General features: G+C 34.8%; 2 protein-coding genes across 3 annotated transcripts; one reads left to right on the plus strand and one right to left on the minus strand.

Moving 5' to 3' along the window:
• Positions 1-3274: 3274 nt before the first annotated feature.
• On the minus strand, positions 3275-4602 carry LOC124634223 (28S ribosomal protein S28, mitochondrial). The gene is made up of 2 exons (XM_047169674.1): positions 4078-4602; positions 3275-3613 (listed from the first exon to the last, which is right to left on the minus strand). The coding sequence occupies exons 1-2, from the start codon at positions 4318-4320 to the stop codon at positions 3329-3331; spliced, it is 528 nt and encodes a 175-aa protein (XP_047025630.1). The 5' UTR covers positions 4321-4602; the 3' UTR covers positions 3275-3328.
• A 5698-nt stretch (positions 4603-10300) lies between these two features.
• LOC124629936 (regulator of nonsense transcripts 3B) lies at positions 10301-14171 on the plus strand. Of its 2 annotated transcripts, none has more exons than XM_047163617.1 (6): positions 10301-10513; positions 10601-10814; positions 11172-11360; positions 11920-12068; positions 12910-13659; positions 13738-14171. In XM_047163617.1, the coding sequence occupies exons 1-6, from the start codon at positions 10406-10408 to the stop codon at positions 13861-13863; spliced, it is 1536 nt and encodes a 511-aa protein (XP_047019573.1). In that variant the 5' UTR covers positions 10301-10405; the 3' UTR covers positions 13864-14171. The 2 variants fall into 2 exon arrangements, with proteins under 2 accessions (XP_047019573.1, XP_047019579.1); XM_047163623.1 differs by having other exon boundaries at positions 10373-10513; positions 10585-10814.
• The last annotated feature ends 186 nt before the right edge of the window (positions 14172-14357 follow it).

The following is a 14357-nucleotide window of genomic DNA, read 5'->3' on the forward strand; positions in this document are numbered from 1 at the left end:
TCGCTACGCTCGCGACTGTTCACTTTGCAGTACCTTTCCTTCTAACTTGATTAGAGTAGTTTTATGTCCCAAAACTACTATTTTCGCGCTCGCTACGCTCGCGACTTCACCTTCCACTGTTGTTTCTTATACAAGTTTAAGTGTTTCAGTGACCCAAACCTCAAAATTTTCGCGCTCGCTACGCTCGCGGCTTCACCTTCCACTGCTGTTTGTTGTACAAGTTTAGGTGTTTCAGTGACCCAAACATCAAAATTTTCGCGCTCGCTACGCTCGCGGCTTCACCTTCCGCTGCTGTTTCTTATACAAGTTTAGGTGTTTCAGTGACCCAAACCTCAAAATTTTCGCGCTCGCTACGCTCGCGACTTCACCTTGCACTGTTGTTTATTATACAAGTTTAGGTGCTTTAGTGACCCAAAGTTAAAATTTTACTTGATTTATTTTTTCATCGATCCTTTTTTAACTGAACCTAGACGGTAGCGCCGCTTTTAAGTCCTTTTATTAACAAGAAAACAACTCCTAGTTTCCGTATGAACCTTCTTATTTACGACGTTCGAACTACTCAAGTCACAATCTTTCAATACATAGGGGGCGCTTTTGTCATGATTGCACCCGAACGCTACATGAGCTAGAGACGGCCCTGAATCAGTTATACGAAGAGCTGAATATTATCTCGGTGCTGAAATATATATTAGAAAATAATTTTACTGAAATTTATCCCACTACCGAAATAGTCTTGAGAATTCGAATAATAAAATATTCATATCGAAAAAGCAGTTTTTCGAGGCTTAAAATTATTAAAACATGTTTAAGGAATTCGATGACACAAGATCGCCTTTCAGCCCTTGCTATTCTTCGATCGAAAATGACGTTGCACATACATTCCATTATTCTGCTTTAATTAAAGATTTTAGTCTTAAGAGAAGTCGCAAGCATCAGATCATTTTAATATTTGTTAATTTTGTGATTCTTTAAATATAAACTGTAGTAATTAAATTTTATTAATTTGTTTAACTTGAGCATTTCTCCTCAAACATGACGTTTAGCTAAATCAAAACACAAGCTTACTTTCGCAACACATACTTTTCACGTAGGACAAAGGGCCTCGCATAGACCTGCCGCACGTAGCCTCGCAATGGCTAGGGCCGCCGCTGAATGAAGTCAATATGCTAAGAAAAGCTTGTCACAAATTTACCACAGTAGCCTCTGATAAAGATAGGAAAACATAGGTGTACAATGTACATGTCACCGTAAGATTACAAACATCGTTAGATTACAATCTATCTCGAGAGATTGTAAACTGTCGAATTATTGTGAACCGTAACATCTGATTGCAATTTAACGCATTATTTTTCGCTATATTATAATCTATCGATGAGAAATTGTCAAATTGTCAACTGTCCGAAAGCTCTCCCTGATTGGTCAGTCTTTTTGTAAGATCGACCAATCACGACCAGCCGTTCTGTTCCCATGGAGTTCCCGTAATTACCTTTTTTACATAAGAGGCTTTTATTTTATTTTTAAATATTAGTTTGTATTTGAAGACAAAATACCTAACTGTATTTTTATAAGAGTGATTTTTATATAAAATGTCAAATGTTTTTTCTAAGACTGAAAGGACCATGAGTCAAATTGGGCTCATTGTCCAACAGAGTTATAGCATATGCCGTTGTGAAGGTTTTTGTTTGTACTAAAATTGTTACTATGGGCACTACCTTCAATTCCATGGCAAAAAAAAGATATGCACCTAAACAGGTTTTGTAGAAAAAGAATTGTTAGGAGTCGTAGTGCGCTTGGTTGTTCATGACATAAAATCTAATTCGCAGGATTTGATTATGATAGGATTATGGGACCACCTTCATCACCAGGTCAGGATCTGATGATGAAAACCCTGAGAAATCGAGGGCAACTTTCGAAAATTGTAGGCGTGCATAGGTTAAAAACTTGACAATGAGGTGTACGTTTGATAACACTATGCAACAGTGAAGGTTTGGAGCTGACCTGATGATGGAGACCGGAGAAGGTCGAGGGAACTCGACAACTGAATATGTAAACTACCTCGTGTTTGGGCGTATATTATTCGTATTGATGAGAACTTTCCACAAATGCGAATAGTGACAACTATGCTTGTCACTGAAAAGCCAAAAATAAAAAACTTTTTACAAAAAAATAAAACCGACTCCCAAAAACACTGAAAAGCAAAAAAAAACTATTCTTAGGTGCATCGGCATAGAAGTCGGTGGCGTATAAACTCAGGAACATCCATAGGAGACATCAGGAGACTCCATCTTTAGCACAAAGAAGAAATCGTCCACGGACTGTCCACGCCGTGCTGTTGCGGTGCCGCTATACTGTGCCATGACCCTTACTGCTCGTGTCTAACAGGTAGACGCACAGTAGGAAGTTGTGCTCATATCATTTCAATAATATGGTACCTATCTAGGGTTAGGCAGGCACACACAATTTAATCCACCGGCAGGATATTTAGACGACATTATTATTGGTATTGATTGAAATGTTAACAAAAATAATTTTAACTGTTAGCAGTTGTTTTATTTTTTATGTATACATTAAACCTGGAACTAAAACTAGATAAAGGTGTTCAATAACAAAACCTACACTGCCATAACAGCACTACTTTTTGCAGAATATTAGTTTATTTATGGTCGGAGAAAAATATTTATAGCAAAATAACCCCATGGATTCTTCGCAAAAATGAGTTTAAATCTTTATATTTAGTGCTTTACAAGTATATTCAAATTGGTCTCATCTCTGTTGGTGGGTGAGCCCAGGCTTCATACATTTTTGCCCATGGTCCTTTGTAACGTTATTTTAATTTGTATTAGAGGACAAAGTAACCGTTTTCAAACTGCTTTTCTTTGGTTAATCACAGATAAATTTTACATCCTCAACACTTTTATATAACTAATTCTAAAGATATAAGTTATTTTCAACAGGAAATCAATTTATAATCACGAAAACACAGTTGTTTACACAATCGACAACAAACGAAATGAACAAACAAAATGGCGAATGCCGGAGCGGCGGGGGCACATTACGTTCTATCAGCGCGCAAGATGCATTCCGTTCTACGCCAGTTGACAATTTGACCGCTTTACATTGATAGATTATAATATAGCAAAAAATTATACGTTAAATTGCGATCAGATGTTACGGTTCACAATAATTCGACAGTTTACAATCTCTCGAGATAGATTGTAATCTAACGATGTTTGTAATCTTACGGTGACATACAGAAACTGATAAAACAACCATATTTATGCAACAAAATGTATTGATTTTAACACTACAAACTACATACTAAATAACATTACTTTTCACTAATAGCAGAAGCTCTCACCGGAGTTGATATTACTCCTAGGAGCCTGCAATCTGCTTCCAAAAGAGTTAGATCTGTGGACGAGCCGAGGAACCGTGAAGACAGTTCCAAGTCCTTGATCTGTATTCTTACTCTGGCTCCTCGTACATATTCATCACCCCTGAGTGTTGGCCGAGTGCACACGCAGTGGAACTTCCAACCAAAGTCAATGTACAAGTCATCTTCTACCACATGGAATATTTTACCTATTACCACTTTGTTGGTGGGATCGCCGAGCTGAAAAGAAAAATACAGATTATTAGTTTAAACTTGCAAGCCAAAAGTGCAAAAAAATAAAATTTTGAACATCAACATTTACAAAAGCCAACCCCCAAAATGCCCACCCTTCACCACTTCTTATGTTTTTACTGGGAGGCAAAAGTAGGGTAACAAACTTGCTCGCAGCATATGTCTGTCTATAGATTATTACAGCAACTTATGTAATTTTTAAGTATATCTTGGAGACTAATGACTGAGGTTCAGACATGTTAAACTGTGGGTCCCACATGTCATTTAACATTTAACCGTCGCAGTTGCTATGGGTAGTCAGAAGCAATAAAGTCTGACACCAGTCTTACCTAGACGAACACTCGGGGGTTGATGGTAAACATCAAACTGATGAACTTCACAGTATTTTGGTCACACATCAGAATAACATATAGACTACTTATAATCCGGCAAGAAAGACAAGGCTAACTTACGTCCATTAATTTTGAATTTCGGAGTAGTGAAGCAAATGTAAAATTTTGCTCCTTGTCCTCAGTGTCTAGTATCTGTGATTGTTTTTCAAAGGCTTTAGCGAAACCGCTAACTTTAATAGCAGCGGGGTCAGTACCCGAAATGTCTTTTTCGCCTTTATTTTCAGGGGGGACGCAAAATGTTCGTGAACTTATAGCAAAATTTGCTCTCCATAATTGTCTCGATAGTCTTGTTGTGGGTAGCATGATTACTTTAGTAAATAATTTATATGCAGCCTATTTATTTTAAGTAATCTAAATTTGCGGATCGCACAGCACAAACATAACCTCAACGAGTCAAATTTCTTATTTTGACATATATTATAGTGTTGTCCTCCCTCCCTAGAGTAAAAATATTCTTGGTGTTGTTTGACTGTGTAGCTCAAAACGAGTAGAAAATCCCTATCAACAATAGTCACATCAGCCGGGGGTGGTAGGTATCTCTATTTATTTTGTCTTCTTAAGCTTTGGTTTCCTAGGAAAGCGGTGCCGTCATATAGCGGCCGTAATACAGCGGTGAATGACGTCACCAGAACGTTGTCTATGTAAAAAAAATGGGACGGTTTCCTAGAGAGCGGTAACTGACGCCGTAACTTCAAAAAGCGGTGCCGCCATTTGCATGACGGCCGTCTTGACGGTGTCAGATAGTTTGGTGAACGTTTTATTGAAAGCGGTGAAGCTTTTTTAATACGTATTTGAGTTTTTTTTTTCGGAACAACGTCAAAAATTAGTTACAACTCTTGGAGCAGCGAGGACGGCGAAATTTTAATAGATTTCGTTCGTAACCACGAAGCAATATATAATTTAAAAAGTAAAGATTATAGAAAAAGTCAACTAAAACAGAATTGGTGTCGTGAAATTTGAGAAGTATTAAATAAAACAGGTTAGTAAGTATGATACAACTAACAAAAAGTTTATGACGGTGTGTTAAAACGGCCGTGGAACTTTCCACATGTCATCACCGTAAAGACGACCGTCTATTTGCGTCCGTAATATGACGGCCGCTATATGACGGCACCGCTTTCCTAGGAAACCCAAGCTTTACTCTTTGACATAGGTACCTATGTACTCTTTAGTACCTAATAAAATCGTGCCTTATACTACTATGGATAGAATATTAAATTAAGGGGCCATCAGCAGGGACACTCCTTAACACCATGCTGATGGTCCTTTATGCATCACATTTTGTTTTCTATTTCCTAAAATGTACATAAAAAAAAAATCTAATGGATTTCTATTCCTTGCTTTTCAGTGTGAATGTGAATGTCCATGAATGTGTTTGTCCAAAATCACATACTCAAAATGACCAGTAAGTTTTGATCAACATTAAAACAATACGCTCAAATACGAAGCATTTGTCGTGCGCAACATGTTCCGAGCGGAAAAAGTCTGTTGCACGGTTCCAGCTGGGGCGCCTTGTAGCTGTCGATGATTTGCTTGCTTACTAAACGTTGTCGCTCGTAAAAACCTAGTTGAAAATGCGCTAATGTGAAAGTATTGTAGGTATTCAAACTTCTGGTATTCTTGAAAGTCTTTATTAATAGTTAAAGAAATACAATCACATTTTGTTAGGAATTATAACATTGTTCTCACTAGTTTTTACATCATGACAATTCACACCACAGTCATTCTTTTTCATAGACTAACAACCCTACATTTTTTAAATGTCATAGACTATAAATTCCTAACACCTTCTCCTATTTTTAATATATGAACATAAATTAAAAATACCTTATAATTACTTCAGAAACACATCAGTTTTCAAAACATTAACTTAAACAAGTTTTCAAAACATTAACTTAAACACTTCTAATTATAACTCTCAATTTACACAACAACTTTATCGCAATGAAATTTAAATTTTTCTTTATATAGTGGTTTCGTCAACATATCCGCTATCTGATAATTTGTAGGACAATATATAACATCTAAATATCCTTTCTTATAATTTTCGTGTATAAAATAAAATCTCACATCTATATGTTTAGATCTCTTGCTGAATGAACCTGTTTTAATCAATTGGATAGCACTCTGGTTATCAATATTCAAACTAATCTTAATACTGCTACCAATTAATTCACTTATAAAAGTCTTTAAGTATAAACACTCTTTAACGCAATCTGCTGCTGCTATATATTCCGCTTCAGTTGACGATAGACTTACTATCGGCTGTCTTTTGGAGCACCAAGCTATAGGTCCACCTGCCAACATTATTATGAACCCTGTTGTACTTCGTCTGGTCTCTGTACAACCTGCATAATCTGAGTCACAATATGCATGTAATCTTGTAATATCTTTCCCAGCATTATACAAAATCCCTTTATCTCTCGTTCCATTCAAGTACTTCAACACCTTCTTTACTGCTAATATGTCTTGCCTTGATGGATTTTCTACCTTTTTACTTGCTTCATTCACAGCTTGACTGATATCTGGTCTTGACCTGGTTGACAAATACAATAATCCACCAACTAGTTCTCTGTATGGGAAATTTGACGTAGCCACCTTAGATTCATTTTCCTTTCCCACAATGCATGGAGTATCTGCAGCTTTGGAATCATACATATTATATTTTCTAAGTAATTTTTCTGTATAATTCTGCTGATGCAACAAAATGCCTTGTTCTGATCTTTTTATTTCAAAACCTATATAGTTTTGAGGTTGTTCATATGTTTTTAAGATAAATTCTTTTTCCAATTGATGCAAGATCTGTAATAACTTTTCCTTGTCTTTTGATATGGCCAAACCGTCATCAACATATATAGCCAATATTATAGTTTTGTCTTCATTAAAAAACACACACTGATCCGACTTTGAAGCTCTCAGTCCAAGTTTCCTTAAAGTTTCTGTAAATCTTTTATTCCATGTCATTGGTGCCTGTTTTAGCCCATATAGTCCTTTCTTTAAATGACAAATTTTATTAGGCTGTCTTTCATATCCTTCAGGAATATACATAAATATGTCTTCCTTTAACTCGCCATACAAAAATGCTGTTTTCACATCAAAAGTTATCATTTCATATTCCTTTGAAGCAGCAATTGCTATTAATGATTTTATTGCTGATTGACTTACTACTGGACTATATATTTCTTGATAGTCAATGCTTTGCTGTTCGAAGCCTCTTGCTACAAGTCTTGCTTTGTAAGTACCATTTTCTTTTATACAAAATACCCATTTACTTGACAATATCTTGTGTCCTTTTGCTCTTCCTACATCAACTATTTCCCATGTATTGTTACTTTCCAATGATTCCTTCTCCGAATTTATGGCCTTCTCCCAATTATTCTTTTCAGCAGACTTCATGACTTCATCATACGTAAGTAATACATAATCTTGCAGGTAAGCTGGTTTTTTCCGTTGTCGTTTTGTATTTATAGTTTCTATAGTTTCTATCTCTGCAGTATTACTTTCTTTATTTTTATCATTTTCTACTTCATCAATAATATCTGGGATGTTATCTTCTATTACATTACTTTGTTGTTCTAACTCTTCTATTTCATAATAACTGTCATCACTTTCTTCTTCTTGATTTATTTCTTCTTCATTATTACCTGGTATTATTTCTGTTATCACCGAACTTCCTGTTTCTTCATATTTTTCTCCAATTTTCTTATTATTATTAATTATAACAATATCCCTTGCTATTTCAATTCTTCTTTCTTCTTTATTCCACAATCTATATCCATTATTAGTATATCCAATCATGATTAACTTTTTGCTTCTTGGATCTAGTTTCTTAATATTCGAATGTAATTGTTTAGCATATACTATTGAACCAAACTTGCATATATTAGATATATTAGGCCTTTTACCATGCCACATCTCATAAGGTGTCTTATTCTTCAAAGATTCACTTGGTAATCTATTTATAATATAAGTAGAACAGTATACAGCTTCACCCCACATTTCTTTATCTAACCCTGAATCAAATAGTAATGCTCTGGTTTTATCTAATAATGTTCGATTTAGTCTTTCTGCTTTACCATTTAGTTGTGGTGAGTATGGTACTGTATAATCTAGTTTTATTCCCTTTTCAGTACACCATTTTTTAAAATCATTGCTTGTGTATTCACCTCCATTATCGCATCTTATGGTAGATACCTTTTCTGTTCTCTCTCTTTCTGTTTCTTCTATATAATGTTTTAAATTTTCTTTAACTTCATTTTTATATTTAAGCAAGTATATTTTTGTAAAATGAGTATAATCATCCATGACGGTTAAAACATAACTATAGCCATCATACGTTTTGTTTTCGAACGGTCCACATACATCAGTATGTAATAATTGAAGTGGTCTACTGGCTCTGTTTCTTACTGTGTTAAATGGAAGTCTTGTTTGTTTAGCTTGTGTACAGATTTCACATTCGTCTATTTGCCTTAATCCATTTATTTTTATTCCATCTGCCACATCTGGTAATATATCTAGTATTTTCTTTCCTGGATGTCCAAGTCTTTGATGCCATTCTAAGGCAGTGCCATTTTCTTTCATTAACAGTGTTTTTTCTTGCATATTATTATCATCCAAATTAATTTTATATAAACCGTTTTCTTTTTTTCCTGTTAATATTAATTCTGACTCCTTATATATTTTTACATTATCTTTGGTAAATATAACCACTCCTTGATTGTTTGTAACTGCATTAACCGATAATAAATTTTGTGATAAGTCAGGAACAAGCAGGGTATTATTAAGAGTACATTTTTTTCCAATGACTTTACCAGTCCCTTTCACCTCTATTGTTTCTTCATTTGCAGTCAAAACAGATGATGGTTTGCATTCAAAAAATTTTAGTATGTCTACATTTTTGGTCATGTGTGCAGTACACCCAGAGTCTACAACAAATTCTTTCAGTTTTGGTTCTTGAATTTCACCGTTTGTAAAAAATGCCTTTTCTATTCTTTTGTTACTTTTTTCTTCATTCTCATTCTTATTCTTATTTTTGAAAAAACAATTTTCTTCTCTGTGATTAATTTTTTTACAGATTGAGCACTGTTTATTTTTAAACTTACAGTCTTTATCTTCATGGTTGTCCCTTTTGCAGATACTACAGGCTCTACAGTCTTTCTTCATGTGCCCTGTTTTGTTACATTTGAAACATTTTATTGCATTAAACTTTTTCTTTGATGTAGATGAAGATGTAGCTTGAAATGCTAGCTGCTTGTCACTTTCTTTTGCTTTCAACATTCGATTTTCTTCAGCCAGAAGTCTGTTTGTTAAATTTTGAAGGGTTTTCTTATCGTCTGCCATGCATTCCCAAGAAGTTATAAAATAGTTTAAATTATTTGGTAAACAGCTTAGTATTTTGGATATGACCATTTCATCATCTATTTTTGTTCCTAGCTGACTTATACGAAATTGTAAATTTTCTATTTCACTTATTAATTGGGAAAGCGATTGACTCTCTTGTTTCTTATATGTGAAAAACTCTTGTAATAATGCATCTTTGTTTCTTTGCTCAGAACCTTCGAATATTTCACATAATTTTACGTACATTTCACGTGCACTGTTACAATTAATTATGTGACCTTTTAGTTTCTTATCAATACTGCTTATGATAATTCTTTGCACCTGAGCATCTTTGATACTGAAGTCACTTTTCTTGTCATCTTCTTTTGTTTGTGCAATTGTTTTTGCAAGATTTGCCGCTTTTAAGTGTATATTGAATTCAAATTTCCACAATAAAAATGTTTCCGCATCTTTTAATTTTTCTATCTGTATTATCTCAGGTTTTTCCATTTTTTAGTTTTTCACCGTTTTTTATTTTCTTCCTTGTTATTACTGTTTTTTAGTTTTTTTTTTCACTTGTTTTTTATGTTGGGTTTTTCATTACCCAATCCCGGTTTTTAATTTTTTCTTCTCGGGCGTTCTGGGCCCATAACCTATTGTAGGTATTCAAACTTCTGGTATTCTTGAAAGTCTTTATTAATAGTTAAAGAAATACAATCACATTTTGTTAGGAATTATAACATTGTTCTCACTAGTTTTTACATCATGACAATTCACACCACAGTCATTCTTTTTCATAGACTAACAACCCTACATTTTTTAAATGTCATAGACTATAAATTCCTAACAGAAAGTGCTATTATTCTTGGTTCTTTATGTATATGAATCGACTAAACTATGTATAGACTGAATGAAGAAATACCTGTGCTTCAAATTTGACAGCAATTAAAAACATTGAAACTACCCACTACCAAGTAAATGTCAAAAAAATTACACACGACACACGGTTTTTTGATAATGTTGAGCGATTGCCTAAAAAGTTGAGGGATTTAATCAATTAAATTGTATAATGACTGAAGATCAAGATGCTAAAGAGTCACAGTCAGATTCGGGCAGTAAAACATTTATTAATAAGAACAAGGACAAGAAAACAAAAACCCAACGGCCGCTGACCAAAGTGACTATTTGCTTACATTGGAAATTGTTGTCTGTAAATACAATCGTTTATTACAAAGGAATTTGATGTAGTGTATCCTTGTTTCAGATAATTCTTCGGCGTCTGCCGCCTACTATGACTGAGGAAGCATTCTTGGAGCAGGTTTCACCAATACCTGAACATGACCATTTCTATTTTGCCAAGCCAGATCCTTCGCTTGGCAATAACCTATATTCCAGAGCTTACATAAACTTTGTTAACGTTGACGATATTTACTTGTTTAGAGATAAATTTGATGGATATGTGTTTCTTGATGAAAAAGGTAAGGATATTCACATTGATTGTAAATGTGAATTGTTATTATAAACAAGTTTGCATGTTATTGACTCAGTTGTTGAGGTATTTATTGGTTTCCCCTTTACATAGCAAATGTTGGCCAAGTGAGTTATTGTAGATCATTTTTATCTCATTATTTATACTTAAGTTGAAAAGTAATAAAAAGAGAAAGTTTGCTTACATTACAAACAAGTTTCTATCCTGTGGATTACACAAACATTTACTACTTACTATTTTGATTATAATTCCAATATTTTTGTACGAAACTGCTTACCTCCATTGTATTACAGATTTTTTATTAAAACTGCAGAGAAATTAAAATTGGCCAAATATGATGTTACAGGTGTGGAATATGTGGGAATAGTGGAATATGCACCGTTCCAGAGAATACCTAAGAAGAAAAAGAAGAAAGATCCAAAGTGTGCCACCATAGAGTCCGACCCAATCTATCAAGACTTTGTTGAAGGTCTCAAAAAGGACCCGGACACTGAAAATCAACCCAAGCTTGAGTATTCTTATCCTGTTAATGATGGTAACTATTTGAGTATTGTTCTATTAATTATATTTCAAAGAATTAAAAATGAAAGACAAATTCTATATCTAGTAAGCTTTGCAAAGTATTCTCACAGAACAACAAAAATTATAAAATAGTACCAAATAATTTCGACGACCTCGATGGCGCAATGGTCATCATGCCAGACCACCGAACCTGAGGTCCCGGGTTCGATTCCCGGTTCGGTCGACATTTGTGTGATGAGCATGCTTGTTGGCCGTGGTCTGGGTGTTACAATATGTATTTATAAATATGTATATATGTAGCTATATGTAGTTTATCAGTTGTGTTAGCACCCATAACACAAGTTAATTAATAACTTACCATGGGGCTAACCGACCGTGTGTGAAAAAGGTGTCCCGACATTATTTATCCCGACATTATTTAATGTTTCCCAAGTATTATAATTATAGATCAGCCAGTAAACTCTTAATTCTTAACTTTGGTATACATATTCTCTTTGTTTTCAATGAAGCTATGAAGCTAATGAAGGTATAATGAATGTTAGTTATAATATGATTTTACTTATTATTTTCAGCAAATGACAAGAAGGTACAATCCACTCCTTTGCTTGAATACCTGGCCGCTCGCAAACAAGATAAGAGGGGGCGAGACGAGCGCCGCAGGAGGGAGAATGACAAGAGGAAAATGAGAATTGAAAGGAAAACCAAAGAAAACCCCATTAAGGTAAATTAACATATTGTCAGTCACGGAACTACAAATTGAATGGACAGGATAATTCAGAGCTGAATTGCATAGAGATGAAAATCCTGCATCATATGAATATTAGGTCTCTTGATTTCTTTTAAATATTAGTTTACTATCTGAATACTTTATTTTATTATTTCTTTAGAGACCTGGTGATATATCGGAAGATGAGAACTTTAATGACAACACAGATTACTATGATAATAAGTACAACAATCACAGCTTTTGGTATGGAGAACAAAGAATATATCATAAAAGCAAAGTGAAATGTGGTGTTACTAAATCTGAATTGAAAAGTAGTCATGGTTCTGACGAGTTTATCAGTACAGACTCTGATTGGGACAGTCACTTCCCCGCTCTGTCTACAAAAACCCACAACACATTTACGTTAACATCGGGTAAATTCTGTGATAAAAAAGAATCACAAGAGGGTAGCCAGAAAAGTGGTGGTGACACTTGTTTTAAGGTTCCCAGTATTTTATTGAAATCTATAATTGTTTGAAAATTTGATATTGTTGCCGTAGCTCTTTGGTCGTTTATAGTCTGTACTAGTGATTGATTGTAATTTGTTATGCATTTGATTTCATAAAATTCAGATTCCATAAATGTAAGTCTCATTTTAAGTATACTTATAGACCTAGTTTTAGTCAGGTCATTATGTATTATACAAGTCAATTTGAGAGTTTTCTTTAAAACTCAACACTACAGTATACTTAGATCAGTTCATTTATAAGATTTTCATTATAACCAAACATCTAGAGAGAAAATTAAGATTTGTGACATATTGATTTATCCTTACTTTAATATCTTGTCATTTCAGGAAGAAGAAATTGGAGAGGGTGAGGTTAAGAAAATTAAATCCAGGGAATGGGAAAAGGAGAAGGCGAGTGACGCACGAGATGACCAGGTGAAGTCTGATAGCAAAGATGGATCTGTTTTTGAATCTAAATCATTTAGAGACCAGAGGAAAACTGGGGTTAATGTTTTAAGTGACAAGAAGAAGAAACTTGAGACTGATAAAAAGGACGGGCCTATCAGAGACGATGATCAAGGCGACGATTCTGACAAGGGGTACAAAAAGGATAAACGGGAGAAGTATAAAGACCCACTTCGTGAGCAAAAGAGTAAAAAGTACAGTGACACTAGAAAAGAGAGAATCAAAAATGAATTTGGGAAATCGGACAAACAATCAGCTATAAATAAAATCATGTCATCTGACAGCAAAGTGAAGTCGATAAACCACGACGATATCAAACCATTTACTCAACTGCCGCACGTAAAGACTGATGACTTAACTAAAATCATTGAGGGTATGGATAAGAAAGTTAAGCTAAATGATAGTAGTAAAGATTCTAATGACGAAGCAATCACTAAGAACTCATCTGTTGGTGTGTCAAAGATGAGGAGAAACAGTTTGGAGTCAGGGGAGCTGCCGGTCAAGGACGACATGGTGTTGAAGAGGCAGAACTCTCTTGATGACAGAAGTAAATCAACAGACAGAGAGGGTTCAGAGGAAAAAGAGAAGAGTGAAAGTGGAGATCGACGTACTGAAAGGAGAATTAGGAATAAGGTAAGGAACATGCTTGATTTTTTTTCGAGAAGTTGTTTTATATTTTTGAAAAATACTAATTATCTTTATTCTCATCAGGATCGTCCGAGCCTCGTAATCTACCAGCCAGGCATGGGCAAGTTTAGTAAACAGCGTCTCGCGAAGGAGAAAGACACACAGCCGCCAACCAAATCTGTTAACGATAGTGAAAAGAAAGACACCTGAAATTAATGTCAAATTACCCTAAACTTGGACAACATTCAACGGAATTACCCTGAAGCTGGCATCCAACACGTGTCCTGGCAGACTCAGTAGATGAGGACATTTGAATGTGCCAACTGAAGGAACCACTGCTCGTGTTTACTCAGCTGTTGTTTTTATTGATTTGTTTAGTTTACATACATTTCGATTGAGTTGGAGATGTTTTAACACAAAAAAATCAACATAGCATTTAATGCAACATATTTTTAGCTTGTGACGATTTAATTCAGTTTGTTAATTTCATTTAAATATAATTAATTTTTGAAATGGGGCACCTGGATTTTATTTACTACTAGCTTTCGCCCGCGGTTTCACCCGCGTCCCGTAGCCGGATGGTGACTAAACCTTCTCCCGGGTCTACGATACCTCCCCTCTAATTTTCAGCCAAATCGGTCAAGACGTTTTCATGTTATGTCGTGACAACGGAAAGCGGGTTTCATTTTTATTATATATATAGA

The sequence above is a fragment of the Helicoverpa zea genome, chromosome 1 (genome assembly GCF_022581195.2).
Source record: "Helicoverpa zea isolate HzStark_Cry1AcR chromosome 1, ilHelZeax1.1, whole genome shotgun sequence".
NCBI classification, from domain to species: domain Eukaryota; kingdom Metazoa; phylum Arthropoda; class Insecta; order Lepidoptera; family Noctuidae; genus Helicoverpa; species Helicoverpa zea.